At 50.3% G+C, this 15,399-nt stretch overlaps 2 protein-coding genes across 2 annotated transcripts in view; one reads left to right on the top strand and one right to left on the bottom strand.

The window, feature by feature from the left end:
- The first annotated feature begins 1,717 nt into the window (after positions 1-1,717).
- On the top strand, positions 1,718-3,334 carry Cldn5 (claudin 5). Its single transcript, XM_031364634.1, has one exon. The coding sequence runs from the start codon at positions 2,046-2,048 to the stop codon at positions 2,700-2,702; it is 657 nt and encodes a 218-aa protein (XP_031220494.1). The 5' UTR covers positions 1,718-2,045; the 3' UTR covers positions 2,703-3,334.
- Positions 3,335-5,700: 2,366 nt separating this feature from the next.
- Positions 5,701-15,399, bottom strand: part of Cdc45 (cell division cycle 45) — a 30,771-nt gene continuing 21,072 nt past the window's right edge. The window contains exons 14-19 of the mRNA XM_031363384.1: positions 11,738-11,876; positions 11,578-11,661; positions 10,043-10,161; positions 9,779-9,855; positions 7,208-7,274; positions 5,701-5,826 (exon numbers count right to left, since the gene is read on the bottom strand). Coding sequence (XP_031219244.1) covers positions 7,210-7,274; positions 9,779-9,855; positions 10,043-10,161; positions 11,578-11,661; positions 11,738-11,876 — 484 coding nt within the window. The 3' untranslated portion in view covers positions 5,701-5,826; positions 7,208-7,209. The remainder of the gene's footprint in view (positions 5,827-7,207; positions 7,275-9,778; positions 9,856-10,042; positions 10,162-11,577; positions 11,662-11,737; positions 11,877-15,399) is intronic.

Genomic DNA, 15,399 nt, shown 5'->3' on the forward strand with positions numbered 1-15,399 from the left:
TACAGCCAGCTTAGTCTAGGCTGCTCCCAGGATCCAGTTCTTCGTCAGTGGGCAATGAGAACCATAGAGGATTAGAGGCAAGGGCCTGCAGGAGTAGCCTTGTTGGGTGATCTGACCAGGCTTCAGTAGTTGCTCCAGGAAGATGCCTTGGAACTTGAAGGGAGGAGGCTGGCAAAAAAAATTTCTTCGGACTGGAGGGGGGTGGGCAGGACTTGAGTTTACATCCACTGAGAGGGGAGAAGGGTCTGAAGAAAAGCAGGGGTCTCTAGAAGATAGAAGGCAGCCGACAACGTATGATAGCTAGGAGGAGGTACCAGGGAGAGTTGGTTGAGGACAAGAAAGGGTGTGTATATGAGGCTCTCCCTCTGCCTTCTAAGAACAGTTTCTTGTATGTGAAGCAGTCGATGACCTGGCCCCATTAACCTCTAGCTCAGAGCCATCTCCGGAAGGAAGCAGGGGCCCACAAAGGGAGAGATCAACCAAAATCTCCACATCTGTGGCAGGCCTCAACAATGTCAGCTGGGCAGTGGTGGCACAGGCCTTTAATTCCAGCATTTGGGAGGCAGAGGCAGGTAGATTTCTGAATTTGAGGCCAGCCTGGTCTACAGAGTGAGTTAGTTCCAGGACAGCCAGGGTTATACAGAGAAACCCTGTCTCGAAAAACTGGGAAAAAAACAAAAACAAAAAAACAAACAAAAAACCCCCCAAAGCAAAACAAAACAAAAAAATAGTGTCATCCTTTCTCTGTAGAGGCCCTTAGTTCTTTTGAGCAGAGGAAACCAACAAAACAAAACCCCAAACAGAACAACAACAAGAACAGAAGACAACAAAGCCCAGCTGGAGTCCAGGGTTAGCTGGAAACAAAGGGAGTGGGGAGGAGTGTTCACTGGAAAGAGGCGGGCGCCCTAGTTTGGTTGTGGGCCGTGGGGCCTGGGGCCCCCACCTGAGCCTCAGGGACCCAGAGCGTCTAACCCAATGGACCTTTCAAGAAATGGCTGGGCCATTGTGCAGAAGAATGCCCGGAAATCCCGCGGCTCCCTCCTCTACCGAGGATGGGGGCTTTTCCTCCTGGCCAGGAAACTCCAAGTTGGCTTCCGGAGGGGGGCCTGGGGGCTGGGGTGGCAAAGCACCACAACTGTTTGTAGGATGGCAAGGCACAGCCTCTCTATGTCCCTTCGTGTCTCTGCTGTCCCAGGATTCCAGTATGCTGTGCTGGCATCACAGCCTATGTGCTGGAGAAGACTGGGGACTTTATGCTGGACCTAACTCAGAGAACCCTCAGAGGTTGAGCAGCACCACAGAGGGGAGAGCACAGGCCCTTGCACTGCCCACTTTGTATCAGGCCAGCGGTTCCAGGGAAGGAGTGAGAATTGTAGACGGTGGTTGGGCAGGATCATGAATGAGGGTTATAATTAAGGGCATGCCCAACACAGGCTTGCCTAGCGTCTCTGCTTGGTGTGCCAAGGGACAAACGGCATAGAGGTTGTTTCACCTGTGCACCGGGGCTCAGAGAACCTCCAGGCCAAGCGTCTGCAGAGAGGAGTTGGAATGATCCGGGATGTAGCAGGTGGAGCTGGTGGGTGTAGGCTAGAGGTCATGCTGCTAACAGTGGAGAAGGGGCACACAGAGCTCCTGTGAACATGCTAAGATCAGCCCCGACTAGGACAGAAACTGGTAGGGTCTCAGACTGCGGCTCTGCGGGGTGCGGTTCGGGTGAACAAGACTAGTCCTGCCCGCCTGGTTTCAGTAACTGTGGCTGTCAGGGGGTCCGCGATTGGCTGTGGGCCCAAGGTCTGCGCATGGATTGGCTGATCTAGCTCGGGGGGCTGCGCCCTGGGGGCAGAGTCCGCCCCCGAGACTTCAAATAAGACACCCCCAACAGGCTACCTCAGAACCGAGTTGGTGTACTTAAAACCTGTCTTCTGCTCCACGACTTGAGGCTCCAGAGCGGAGGCACCAGAATCAGCTCCGAGCTCACAGCACAAGCAGCGCAGAGCGCACCCGGAGGCCCCAAGGGCCGTCGGGTGAGCATTCGGTCTTTAGCCATGGGGTCTGCAGCGTTGGAAATTCTGGGTCTGGTGCTGTGTCTGGTAGGCTGGGTGGGCTTGATCCTGGCGTGTGGGCTGCCCATGTGGCAGGTGACTGCCTTCCTGGACCACAACATCGTGACGGCGCAGACGACTTGGAAGGGGCTGTGGATGTCTTGCGTGGTGCAGAGCACCGGGCACATGCAGTGCAAGGTGTATGAGTCTGTGCTGGCGCTGAGTGCAGAGGTGCAGGCAGCTCGGGCACTCACCGTGGGCGCTGTGCTGCTGGCGCTGGTGGCACTCTTTGTTACCTTGACCGGCGCTCAGTGCACCACCTGCGTGGCCCCGGGCCCAGTTAAGGCACGGGTGGCACTCACGGGAGGAGCGCTTTACGCGCTGTGCGGGCTGCTGGCACTCGTGCCGCTCTGCTGGTTCGCCAACATCGTGGTCCGCGAGTTCTATGATCCGGCGGTGCCGGTGTCACAGAAGTACGAGCTGGGCGCGGCGCTGTACATCGGTTGGGCGGCCTCCGCACTGCTTATGTGCGGCGGCGGTCTCGTGTGCTGCGGCGCTTGGGTCTACTCGGGGCGCCCAGAGTTCAGCTTCCCCGTCAAGTACTCGGCGCCGCGACGGCCCACGGCCAATGGCGATTACGACAAGAAGAACTACGTCTAAAGGCGGGAGGCATGGCGGGGCTCTTCCCGCAGCTAAGCCCGTGACGGGAAAGACCGATGCGGGAAGCCGCGTGTGGATGCCTACCACTGCTGGGTTGCACAGCGCAGTCTCCGAGGCAAGTCGCGCTGGGTTTGGGCCAGACTTGCCCGCTCTCACAGAGGGTCTGTTGACCGTCACTAGCCAAGCCCTGCTCAGAACAGACTACAGGCACTTGTGAGGACTTGACCGACCTTTTCTTCTATGCGCAGTTGGCCACAACGGTGGGCGGAACTCTCAGATTTCATCGGTGAAGTAGGCACTAAACTGCCGCTAACATTCCTACTGAGATCCTGGAAGCTGCCTTAATGTCCAGTGGCACCCGCTGTCCTGAAAGGGCAGCTGGAGAAACCCTGGGGCTGTCAGAGGGGTGTGTTAAAAAGGACATTTTCCTTATTAGTGGAGAGGAACCTACTGAACCAAAGGACTTGGCCTGGACCTGGTCTCACTCCAGCACTTCCCCAAGTTGGGGGCCCTTAGAGGGGTTGCCCCCAAGGTACCAGAGCCTTAGAGGGGTTGCCTTCCTCCTCGAAGCTTGGGGCTTGGGGGGTGGGCCGGGCAAGAATTTGCTTAGTAAATGGTTTGAACACTTTCAACTGTGTCCTGTCCTCTCTGTCCAGCCACTCCTTGTGCCCAGCACCCTATTCGTCCAATCATCTACCAACCCCTCCTCAAAGGCTCCCCGCAGGGATTTCTCCAGTTTTCAACTGGGAGATGCAGTTAACTTGCAGGAAGCCAACAATATGGACAGAAGATCTATGGCCAAATGGTGGAGTCAGGCTGGGATATAGGACAGGAGACAGACCCCAGGAGAGGATCCAGTTTCTCACATCATAGAGAAGGGGACTTGGGTGGGGTGGTGGTAAGTGCTGAGGACGGGTAGCTAGATTGCTGGCTTCTCCCAGGAAGAACCCCAACACTTTTCCTCCCAGTGCTTGCTCAGCTCCAAGTATCAAGTGGCCACTGACAAGTGCACACAGCCAGACCAAGCACTTCCCTCATGTGTGGGAGTGCATGAAGGATGTATTCAGTCTTCAGCTGATTGCAGTACATTAACAGTTGCTGTGGGAGAGGCACTTGCCCAGGGTAGCTGGGCCCATTCCAGCCCTTTGTCCTAGCTCTTCTGTCGAGTGTGGCTCTAAACAGGGTCTAGGGTTTGGGTCCACCCTGCTGATAATGCACCTATGTTGACAACATCTTGGGTGTTACTCTCCTGGGGGAAAGGAGGGCCCAGGATTTGGGAAAAGATCCCAGGAGGGCAAAGCAAGTAAAGCCAACAGCCAAAGAAAGCTTATTGTTTCTCTCTATTTGGGCTAAAAGGCCAGAAACAGGAATGCACAATGGGTGGGGGAAGGGGCTGCAATGAGGCATACAAAGCCCAGCTAGCAGGAAGGCTTGGCATCTGCCACCAACCCTAGCCTCAAGAAGTCTGTTGGGCCACATCCATTACCCAGTCTTTTAGGCCTGGCTGGGTGCCTCAGGGTGGGGAAAGTTTAAAACCCCACCCTGAGGGGGTTTTAAAGATGTGCTGGGCAGTGGTGGCACATGCCTTTAATCCCAGCACTTGGGAGGCAGAGGCAGGGGGACTTCTGAGTTGGAGGCCAGCCTGCTCTACAGAGTGAGTTCCAGGACAGTCAGGGCTACACAGAGAAACCCTGTCTCAAAAAACCAGAGCGGGGGGGGGGGGGGGAAACCCCAAACCCTAAGGATGTGAGCTTAGAGAGACTCAGGACAGATCCTGGAATTGGGGACAGAGAAGGCAAGGGTGGAACTTACAGGGAAGCTGGCTTTCCAATGGCTGCTCAGATCCCAGTGAGACAGCCTCAGTGGAAGACCTCACTGAATCAAGATGAACTTAGTCCAGCAGGCATATGTGCAGGAAGGATCAAGGATAGCTCCAAGCTTGGGAACATGTGATCCTAGATCTGGCCCTGTTCCCCAGCATGGTTATGCTGGCACACGTGGCTGGTGGTGTACCCTTAGGTCTTTACCCAGTATAGAGTATTCGGAAAGGCAGCTGCTTGCTCTGAGTTCTTCCACATGGCCAGGGTGGCTATGTGAAGGCAGTTAGCTGGTGGCACTACAGGTGGTCCAGGGAGAAGGGCCAATCCTACCCAGCTTCTCCGATTTCCTGAAGGGCAGCCTGGGCTTCTTGTTACTGACTTAAAACCACTCATCAGCACTTGGAATAGGGAATAGTTCTGAGAATGGCTTAGGCTACACAGTGAGAACCAGTCTCAAGGAACAAAACACTCTACAACAAAACAAAACTGGGGAAAAAGAGAAACCTTTGTGAATTCCTCCTAGGACTGTGTGTCACCCTGCCTTCCTTAGGAGCTCAGATGCCCACAAGTGGGCATCTCTTTCTACCATGCCTGCTTTTCTAGTACCTATGTCCCCAGTGATAACCAGCCCCTCTTCACCATCCAACCTCTCTGTACTTACCTGCTCCAGGGACAATGACAGTTGGCTCCTAAGACACCCTTGCTTCCCTGGAGGTGTTAGAGGCCAGAGTTCCACTACAGTTGAAATATTCTGAGTGGGGTGTGAGTAATGTTGACAGAGCCTGGGGACACTTTTTGTTCAGGCCCTACTCCACAGTTAGCCCTCCTTGGTCTGAGGCCTTCCCCCTGATACGTTCTCATTTGCAAAGCTCTGTGACCTCTGCCTGTGGGGACAAGGCATCTGAAGAGGTCCTATATGACAAGCTGAAGGCCACGGTGGAAGGATGGCCATCCCAGGCGTTGGTTGTAAAGATAGTTGGTACGGAAGGGCCCAGCCTCTGCCCACTGCCATCAGGAGGCCAGGAGAGCAGGCAGGAGACCTTGTCCTAAGGTGAACAGAGAAGTCTCTATGCCTCCTATGTGGCACAGAGGATTACAAGACACGAACAAGGTTTCCCTGGATCCCAAAGAAGGTTCAGAGTACTTCTAAGTACCAATCTAAGACCACAGACACAGAGGGGATAAAACATCAAACATTTTATTAAAAACCATATAGTCTTACATTTCAAATGTTATCTTACAGCTGAATTTCGGCCAGGTGATATAAATAAGGAAAAGGAGGTCACTTCTGGACAAGTCGAATTCTGGAAGAAAAAAAAAATGTTTCCTACAATTCATCCTTATCCTTTCTTTCCATTTCGTCAAATAAACCAGAGTAGGCCTTCCCATGGCGTGATGGGCTGCTGCTTCTGAGCAGCTTCAACAGAGGGTGAGGGTGAGTTTGGAGTAAAAGGCCACCCCAGATCTACTGAGGTACTCGCTGTCCTCCCACACTCCTTACGGAGTCTGAATGTCTATCCGCAGGAAAGGTACCCAGACCCTTTTCACCAGGTAGACCCTGCCCGGCAGTCCTGCTGTCCTGTCCTGCCGAGGCAGCTTCATGGCTTATATACAAGGGCTCCTTCCCTTGTCTGGTAGTTTCTTGCTTCCCCCATCATGCAGCAGCATCTTCTCCTTCCCATCTCAGCTACACCCCCGCTCAGCAGCCAGACACACACACAGCAGTGCTGTTGGCCGTGTAGGAGAGGTCTGCCTCCAGTCAACCTGGCATGTGTTGCTCCCCACACATGACCTCAGTACACACTTGCCACCTGTGGGCTCCTTTTTGGAGTCAGACTAATTTAAAGTTAAACTTACCTGGCCCAAGTCACCGCTGACTACCTGCAAGTCTGACCAAGGATTTCCAGGTCCAGTCTGGACACCTTCTTTAATATAACCCCTAGTGCTTATGCTATCCTGACTGAACGAAGTTCCTGAGCCACTCTAGGCCATTCTGTTCCCCTATGGTTAGGTTTAACATGGACAGGGCATCCTCAGACTGAAGAGCTCTTTATATCAGAGGCTTGGAAAGGCTGCCCGGCTAAATGGAGGCCGAGATGGTCACACAAGCATAGGAGAAAACTACTTCCACTTTCCCATGTGGCCCCTCAAAAAAGAAGGAACATGTGGGAGAATAGTGAGTGCTTTACTAGGGAGGTGTTCTGAGCTACAATGGCCTGTAACACACAGTAGGCCTCTCAGGATAGCTATGTACTGCTGAGAGCCCATATAGAACCAATAGCTTGCTTTCTTACTGAAAAAAAGAAAAGCAGAAAAGCCCAGAGTGCCACTTTCGTGGGCCCCAGCCTGGGGCTTGTGGCTGTAAGAGACTCTGGGTAGCCTCTGGGGCTGGTACTAGATGACCTGTATGTCACACATGATGCTCAGCCCCATGGTGTGAGCATTAGAGAGGAAATCTGAGGTCATTTCGGGGAGGGGGTAGTGGTGTCAAAGGTGCTTAATGAAATTAATTTATTAATTAAGCTTTCTCAAAAGTGCTCCATTGTGGCCTTGGTGACATTCTTAGGACAGACATTCCTGGGAAAAATCTCAAGGCTGTGCTCTGATGGGAAACACAAGTAAAGGCTTCTGTTGAGGGATACAAAAGCAGGAGTTAGGCCCAAGAACCCAGCTGCCCATGCTCACCCTCAGGACAGCAGTGACACAAGAGCATCCAGGAACTTGCTCCGGTCCTCAGCTTTCAGCTCAATTACTGAGGTAATGAAAGGAAAACATCTTGTGAGCAGGGAGCAGTGAGAAACAAGGCATGGTACATAGCCTCCCCCTCCTCCCCCAGGCTGACAACTCTCCTCGAATTCCACATCGCGGCTCCTGGCAGGCCTGGAACATTCTGCAGTGTTTGATTTCATCTCTTTCCCACTGTATTCCTGCTTTAGATCCGTTGGCTACACTGTGGAGGGGCCAGAGCCTTGTCCTGAAAGACTCCCACAGCATGCAGGGTAAACAATGTCAGTCAGAAGAGGGAGCACAAAGTATGTGACAACCCTGACTCAGACCTACAGAGGGACCGGCATAAATGCCTGTTCCCACAGGGTTGCAGGCCACATCAGCCCTGTGGTGTACCTCAGCTTGAGTGTCCTCTTCTGGAGAGGGTGCAACACAAACTACTTGTGTTTTTAAGGGCAGACAGGCTCAGACAGCTATGATGAAGCAAAGCTAGACACTGAAGAGGGCCCGCTTGCTGGGAGTGGGGTGCTCCAAGCTGCTGGCCGGCTCCCCAGAGCATAAAGCCTTGCCTGCCAGATTGATACTGACCACACCCACTTCCACACTTGCTACCCCCAGTTCTTAACCCTCAGAGGAAGCTTCTAGCCTAAACCCTCCCTGTGCAACAAAGGTGGGGTGTGGGCAACCCACCCCCATCACAGGCAGGAAGCAGGAGCTGCTCTTCACGGTGGGCCAACCTCACCATGCCATAGCTACAGCTGCCTGCCCCAAAGAAGCCTGCCTGCCTGAGACAGTGCAGGCAACCTGAACACAGATAAGTTAGTGTTGGGGTATCAGAACACAGTAATGTAAGAAATGTCCTTTCTGAGAGATGCAGATGCATAGTGGTGCGAGCACTCGGGAGGCAGAGGCAGGCAGATCTCTGTGACAGCCTCGTCTACAGAGTAAGTTCTAGGATAGCCAGAGCTACATTAGAGACCAATAAAACAATAAATAAAATAAACCAAATCAAACCAACCTGTCCACAGCCAACCACAACAATAACAATAACAATAACAATAACAAAACTAAAAAGAAACCAAGAGCTGTGATGGAGTAAGCTGTTCTCCAACCTCCTTTGTTGAAACCCTAACTCCAGTATCTAAGAATATGACACCTTGAGTCAGGAATTTCAAATAGGGAAAATAAGGTGCTGAGGGTGTATCCTACCCACAATACCAGTGGTCTTGTAAGAAGAGATCATATATAGAGGAGTTTCAGAATGAAAGAAGAAACTATGTAGCTAAGGACAGAAGCTTCCAGTCGTACTGACACCTTGACTTCAAGTGCCAGGCATGGCATTGAGAGGAATCAGCCTGTGGAAGTCACCAGGCTATAGTACTCTGCAGCCTAGTGAGCCACCGGCAGCAGTGTATTGTCAAGTCAAATCTGTTTTACTGTAAAAATGTGTCAGCCAGGGGCTGGAGAGACGGCTTAGCAGCTAAAAGCACTTGTTACTCTTGTAGAGGATGGTCCAGGCTCAATTCCCAGTACCTAAATGGTGGTTCACAACCATCTATAATCCCATTTCCAGGAGACCCAACAGGCATGCACATGGTGCACATTCATTCACGCAGGCAAAACATTCATATACATGAAGTAAAATAAATAAAGTAAAAAAAAAAAAAGTGAGCAAAAATAAGACGGGGCCAGGTGTGGCGCAGCCCTCTCTGATCCCAGCAGTTGGGAGGCAGAGGTACTTTCCATTTTGGTGCATTCTAGCCAACCTCATCTACACAGTGGGAGCCCATCTCAAAAATAAGACAAGGACAGCCAGAGTTATATATAGAGATTTCATAAAATAAAAAACCAAAAACAAAACTCAACAACCCTCCCACCCCAAATCCCCCAACAACCAAAACCCCCCAAAAAACCCAAAACCAAGACATCAAAACCAGCCAACTAAACTAACAAAAAAGACAGACCAGTGTGACAGCCCAAGCTTGTAATCTCTGCACTTGGGAAGCGTAGGCAGGAAAATTATAAGAACAGTGCTAGCTTGGGCGATATAGAAAAAAAAAGGTTAATCTGGCCAAGCATGAACCAAGTTGTGTGCTGCCCTACCTGGTGGCCACTGGACTGGGCCTTTTCACTCGGACTCACCCGACACAGCAAGTGTGATGAGGTACAGGACAGTGCTGGAGCCCCAGGTAAGGCCCCTCATGGTGCCAGCTCTGGGTTGCCACAGGCTGTGTTGTTTCCTTTTGAACATGAGGGAGACTGGCTTGCCCAGTGAGGCTTGGCTTCTAGAGCCACCACAGCCAGCCTCTCCGGGTGAGATGATTTCAGGGCAGGGCAGTAAGGCTGCATGCAGGCCTGTACCTTCCCACCAAGAGTTCTGAGGCTTCTGAGAGCAGCTTTGCCGAGGGCTGTTTTGAAAGGGCAAGAGGACCGCTGGGTACCTCCATCGCCAGCTGGTCTTGCTCCAGGGCCAATGCTGGCCTGGAAGGTGTGAAGGCAGAAGTGTGGCCACTGGGCAGAGACACTCACCTGAGAGGTCAAAGTAATTGTGTAGAGTTCGAGAGCTGGTGCTTTCTGCTGCCTTCTCAAATGCCCGACCAAAAAAGCTAAAGGCACAGGACAGACACATTGGGAGACAGACCACAGACAACAGACCCTTCCCAACCTGGCCCCTGTGACAGACACTGAAGGGCAAAAGCCACTTAGGCTCCAGAGTTGTAGAGTTGGTGGCCAATGTGCTGACACACCAGGGCCTTCAGCCTTGTTGTCCCAGGACAAGTGAAAGCTGCTCACTTCTTTCTATCTGAGCTATCAGTCTCTGGGGGGATGCCCACCACGGTCACTGTGCCCTGCTCCATGCTCAGCGGGGCCGCCATCACCAGGGGCAGCAGCTTGCAGCGTCGATTCTTTGTCTATGGAGACAGGGGTAATCTTGGTCACAGCACAGTCGTTCTCCAGGTTTCTAGGAGCACATCCCAACACCCCTGTCTATTCTCATTCCTTCCAGCGCATGCCTGTTTGAAACTCATTCATGCACTCACATCTCATGGGGACCTCCTGCATAGTTAGGACAGAGGTGCTGAGGTTTCCCTCTCACACTACCATCAAGGTGACCAACCAACTGTCCTGGTTTACACAGGGCTGAGGTGTGACCCAGGTGTGAAATGGGCACTTGGTGGGTGTTAAGTCAATGTCTGATAACTGAGTAGACCTGTGAAGTGGCTGTCTTCTACAGATAAGGAAAGAGAGGTGCAGATGCCAGAAATTCTTTCTCACAACTAATACATGAGGAGGCTGAGCTCTGAATGAAGCCAAAAGAATTTCAAAGTTCTTGTTTGGTCTCATTCATCTTTTGACATTTTAGTCATTCCTAGCAGGTGGCAGGGGATTGGTTCCAGGACCCCCATGGACATCCAAATCCAAGAATGTCATGTTTCTCATGAAAACACTATCACTTGTGTAATTTTTATATATAATTTAATATATAATTACATGCCCTTTTCTATACTGCAATCATCTCTAAGCACTTATATTACCCAATGCAATGCCTACACAACACTTCAGTTGCATGAAGCTAGTGCACAACAGATACAAGTTTTGTTTCTTGCAAGTTTCTCAAATGAATTCTTTTTGGGGCTGGGGATCAGATATACTGCCATGGTCTCACATATATTAGGCAAGGTTTCACTACTGAGCTATATATCCAATCTTCCTGAGATAGCTGTGATCAAAGACTGGCTGTGTTTGGGGAGGCAGAGCCCATGGAGACAACATTAATTAACTTCAGAAAATTAACATCATTGTTTTACTGGTTGACTCACAGCCTGAGTAAATTTCATCTTCCTGATTCTCTTCCTAAACCTCATCCTGAAGTCACCACCAACTATCCTTTCTGCCTGGAATAAGTCTTCTAGTAGCTGGGGTAAGGCTTGTCTAAATACCAACTGAGTTAGACTGTTTTCTAAAAAAGGCATTATTAGTGCCACAAAACTACAGAGACATTATCCAAACCTTTGTTAACTCCATCTTTTCTTGATTTGCCACAGATGAACCTAAGCTCCAGCCCCACCCCCACAGCTTTCCGGGGTGCCTCCTACTTATCTGAGTGACATAAATAGTGAGTGCTAATATTGGAGCTTGTAGGAAACTGGAAGGTTCTAGAGGCGAGGTGAGTTATAATATGGCCCCGAATAAGGAGTATACCCAGTCCCACAGCTGGTGAACAGTGTGGGTAACCCTAGGCTATCCCTGACACGTGCTTAGCATTACACCTGTCCTCTTGTACCCATGCCATTGCCACCCCATTTCCACTCCATTCAAGTCCTCACCGAGTACACAAAGGACTTGAGCAGATGTCTGCTGAGCAGACTCAAGGATGCTGGCTTGGAGAACAGGGTGACATCTGGAGTGCCCTGGAAGGGGAGGAGAGCCGTCAGAGAGGGCCACTAGGGGGTGTGGCTTGGCACTGCACAGGTGAGGAAGCCTCACCTCCATGAGCGAGCAGTAGAGAAAAGGGCCCTGGGAGGTGACGAGGTTGGTACAGAGACAGCTGGCGATGGTCTGCTGCGTGGCCTGGAGGTGCTTCTTGGCGAGCTCTAGACCTTGGTACAGCTTGTCCAGGTTACTCCTGAAACAGGGCAGACACAGGGCTTATGTGATGCTTGTTGAGTATTCTTGTTAAAATGCCAAGGTCAAACAGATTGCTTGATTCCTGGTTCAAGAAGGGTTTTAGGAGTAAAAATGTATCTTCTCTCCCCCTTTAGTTCCTCTTCACATGAAAGGAAGGAACGACAATTTTAAAAAGTATAACACAGTGATGGAGTAAGAGAGTCAGAAGACAGAAGATCCGTGGTATAGTAGCGCACACTTGTAATCCCAGCATTCAGGAAAATTGTGAATTTGAAGCTAGCCTGGGCTACAAAACAAAATAGGAATCGAGAGATCACATAAGGAGGACCCAAGAAGGTACCTGGAGGGCTCCGACAGGGTAGCTTAGGCAATGGATGGGGGAAATATGTGGAAGACTTCCCACATCCACTCAACAGATAAGAGAATAAGCCTTTCTGAATATTTAAATGAATACTCTAGAAAAGTAGGGCTTCAAGCCAAGCCTCTGTGCCCAGCAAGGTACACCCAGACATCCAGGGCTCAATCAAGACCCCATCGCTGCCTTCCTAAATACAAAACACCAGATTAGAGAACCACTTATGGCTTGAAGAGGGGTGAGGGTGGGGTGGGGGGGGAAGATCCCAGTAGAAACAGACGGTTAGAGATCAGATGAAACTTAAAATGACTCCATTATGCTCTGAGAGATTTGGGAAACAACAAGAACAGGACACTAGGGAAAAAAAAGTCAGAAACCGAAGTGTTGACAGAAATGAAAACTTTGGAAAGAAAGAAATCATTTTCTCAAATGCCAGAGGACAAAATCAAGAAAAGCTACCATAAGCTCCATGAAACAAATCCATGGAAAATACAAAGCACAACTATAAAACAGGACAGCCTTCTAGGAAGACAGCAATGTAAGATTAAGAAGTGCTGACGTAGGGACGGCTAATGAAACTGTACAAAGAGTAACTATGGAGCCTGGAGCCTGGAGCCATAAACTGAAGTCTGCAAATTCAGTACAATGGAGGAAACAAGCTAGAATAGATCTTAAAGTCTCTGTGCGTGGACAGGGCTAGTGATTTCTAAACAAACAACAGTCAAAACCAGGTGTGATGGCACATGCAGCAGCCTTGGCACTTGGGAGACTGAGACAGGAGGATCATAAACTTGATAGTAGCCTGAGAAACGTACAGATAAATACATTTAAAAAAAAATTAAGCCGGGTAGTGGTGACCCATGCCTTTAATCCCAGCATTTGGGAGGCAGAGGCAGGCAGATTTCTGAGTTCGAGGCCAGCCTGGTCTACGAGGTCCAGGACACTCAGGGCTATACAGAGAAACCCTGACTCAAAAAAACAAAAAAATTAAGAACAAGAATAACCAAGAATTGAAAGGACTCCCACTTTTTATTAGTAGTGTTGGCTGCTGGGGACAGGGGACAATGGAACGAACCTACAGCCAACAGGAAATTGCCTTCAGCCTGAACTCTAGGAGCGAAACCACAGATCATTTGAGGGTAGAAAAAAGCACAGAGAGATGTGCGGCACAGAGGGATGCAGGATGCCCACTGTATGTGCTCCCTTCTCTCAAGGTTTTCTGAGAATTGTGCTCTAGGAATACACATCTGTGGTGACAGCGGGGCCCCAGCAGCTGCAGGGCCAGACCAAGGTAGAAAGAAAGAGGTAACATGAGGGGGCTCAGAGTGCTTGTCACACAAGTGTGAAGACTTAAATTCCATCCCTAGCACCCATGTTAAAAACCAGGTACAGTGGGCACATGCCTATAATCCCAGCACTGAAGAGGTGGAGACAATAGGTCCTGCGGCTTGTGTGGCCAGCCAGCTGGCTAAATTGGTGAGCTCAAGGTTCCGTGAGAGACCCTGTCTCAGAAACTAAGGTGGAGAACTTAAATAAAGAAGACACCCAACACTGACCTCTGGCTCTCCATGTACACTAACTTGCACACACATAAATGTAAACACAGAGATGACCTGGCCTCTGTATGCACACACATACATGTTCATACAGAGATGACCTCTGGCTCCCCAACCCCCACATACATGTACAGACAGAGATGACCCCTGGCCCCCCACCTCCACACACATACATGTACACATACACACAGACTACTTGTTGAAAGAACTGGGGAGAAAGTGGGCAGGAAACAGATCTGAAAAAGGAAGCAAGTAAATCACATCTTCCAACTGGAGGGCTGGCTCATTGGTTAGGAATGCCATCTGTTCTTTCAGGGAACCTGAGTTTGACTCCCGGCATTCACATGATAGCTCATGGCTGTCTATAACTCAGTTCTAGGGAAGCTGACACTCTCTTCTGACCTTCACAGGCAACAGGCATGCATGTACTGCACACAAAGACCTGCAGGCAAAACACCCATACACAAGACAAAGGATTTAGAAAACAAAACAAACGGTCACTAAACCACACAACAACAAAACAGCGCACAAAGATTAAAGAAGCAAACAATTTCTAACTTGCAAGAAGTTCGCCATATTGCCTGCATCACTGTGGGTGCTGGGGGTCAGTGATACGCAGGGCCCTTGGAAGTTGGATGCCAAGACTGAGGGAGTTCTGCTCTACTACTCAACAGCAGGTGAGTGTAAGGGGACAAAGTGAACTCCATGGACCCATGTTCCCGGGCAAGGGACCTGGTAAGGAGTGTGGAGCCAGGGCAGTGGGGTACAAGAGTCACTCAGAGTTCCTGTCTACACTGCCCCTCACCGAGAACTGCTGACAGTGAGGCAAGAGAACTGGAGGGAACTGTAGGAAAAGGGAAGAATGGGACTGAGTGTGGTTAGGAAGCATGGGCTTAGCATGAGCCAGACCCTAGGGTCTAACCCTGCACAACAAACAAGAGGAAAGGCAGAGGCAGACAGACAGACACCATGCACCGGGACCACACTGCTGTCCCGGAGGACCGACTGGCACAGCAAGCAAGGAAATTCACTACAGGGAATCCAGACTGGGAAGGAAGCACAACCAGTGTCATCCAGAGACTCCATGATCTCTTCCATCCAAAAGCGTAGATAATCAACAGAAAACTGCTACACCAAAGAGTTCAACAAGGCTGCGGGGAAAGGGTACACGACAAAGTCACAAAGATCGCTTGTATTTCCATGTAGTAGCTATGAGAAAACAAAAAAACGAGCTTGGGAACACACCTAAATAGTTATGTAAAAACTAACAAAAGAAGGGGTTGGTGAGGAGACTGACGGTGAAGGTGCGTGCTGCACCAACCCGGTGCCCTGAGTTCAATCCCAGAATCACATCAAGGGGGAAGAGATCAGATTCCACAGGACTGTCTGCTGACTTCCACACACGCTTACTCCATCATGTACAGGTGTGTGTGTGCATACACACAGTAATATTTTAAAATTCTAACAGAATAAGTATGAAGTTTGTATGCTGTTAATAAGGCAATATTCAGCTAAGTGAAGTAGTGTATGCCTGTAATCTCTGTGCTTGGGAGGCAGAGTCAGGAGGACTAGAAATTCAAGGTCATCCTTGGCCACATGTCAAATTCAAG

This window comes from Mastomys coucha, unplaced genomic scaffold, assembly GCF_008632895.1.
Source record: "Mastomys coucha isolate ucsf_1 unplaced genomic scaffold, UCSF_Mcou_1 pScaffold12, whole genome shotgun sequence".
Taxonomy (NCBI): domain Eukaryota; kingdom Metazoa; phylum Chordata; class Mammalia; order Rodentia; family Muridae; genus Mastomys; species Mastomys coucha.

Coding starts and splice junctions, on each gene's coding strand:
- Cldn5 (XM_031364634.1), top strand. CDS start 2,046: ATGGGGTCTGCAGCGTTGGAAATTCTGGGTCTGGTGCTGTGTCTGGTA.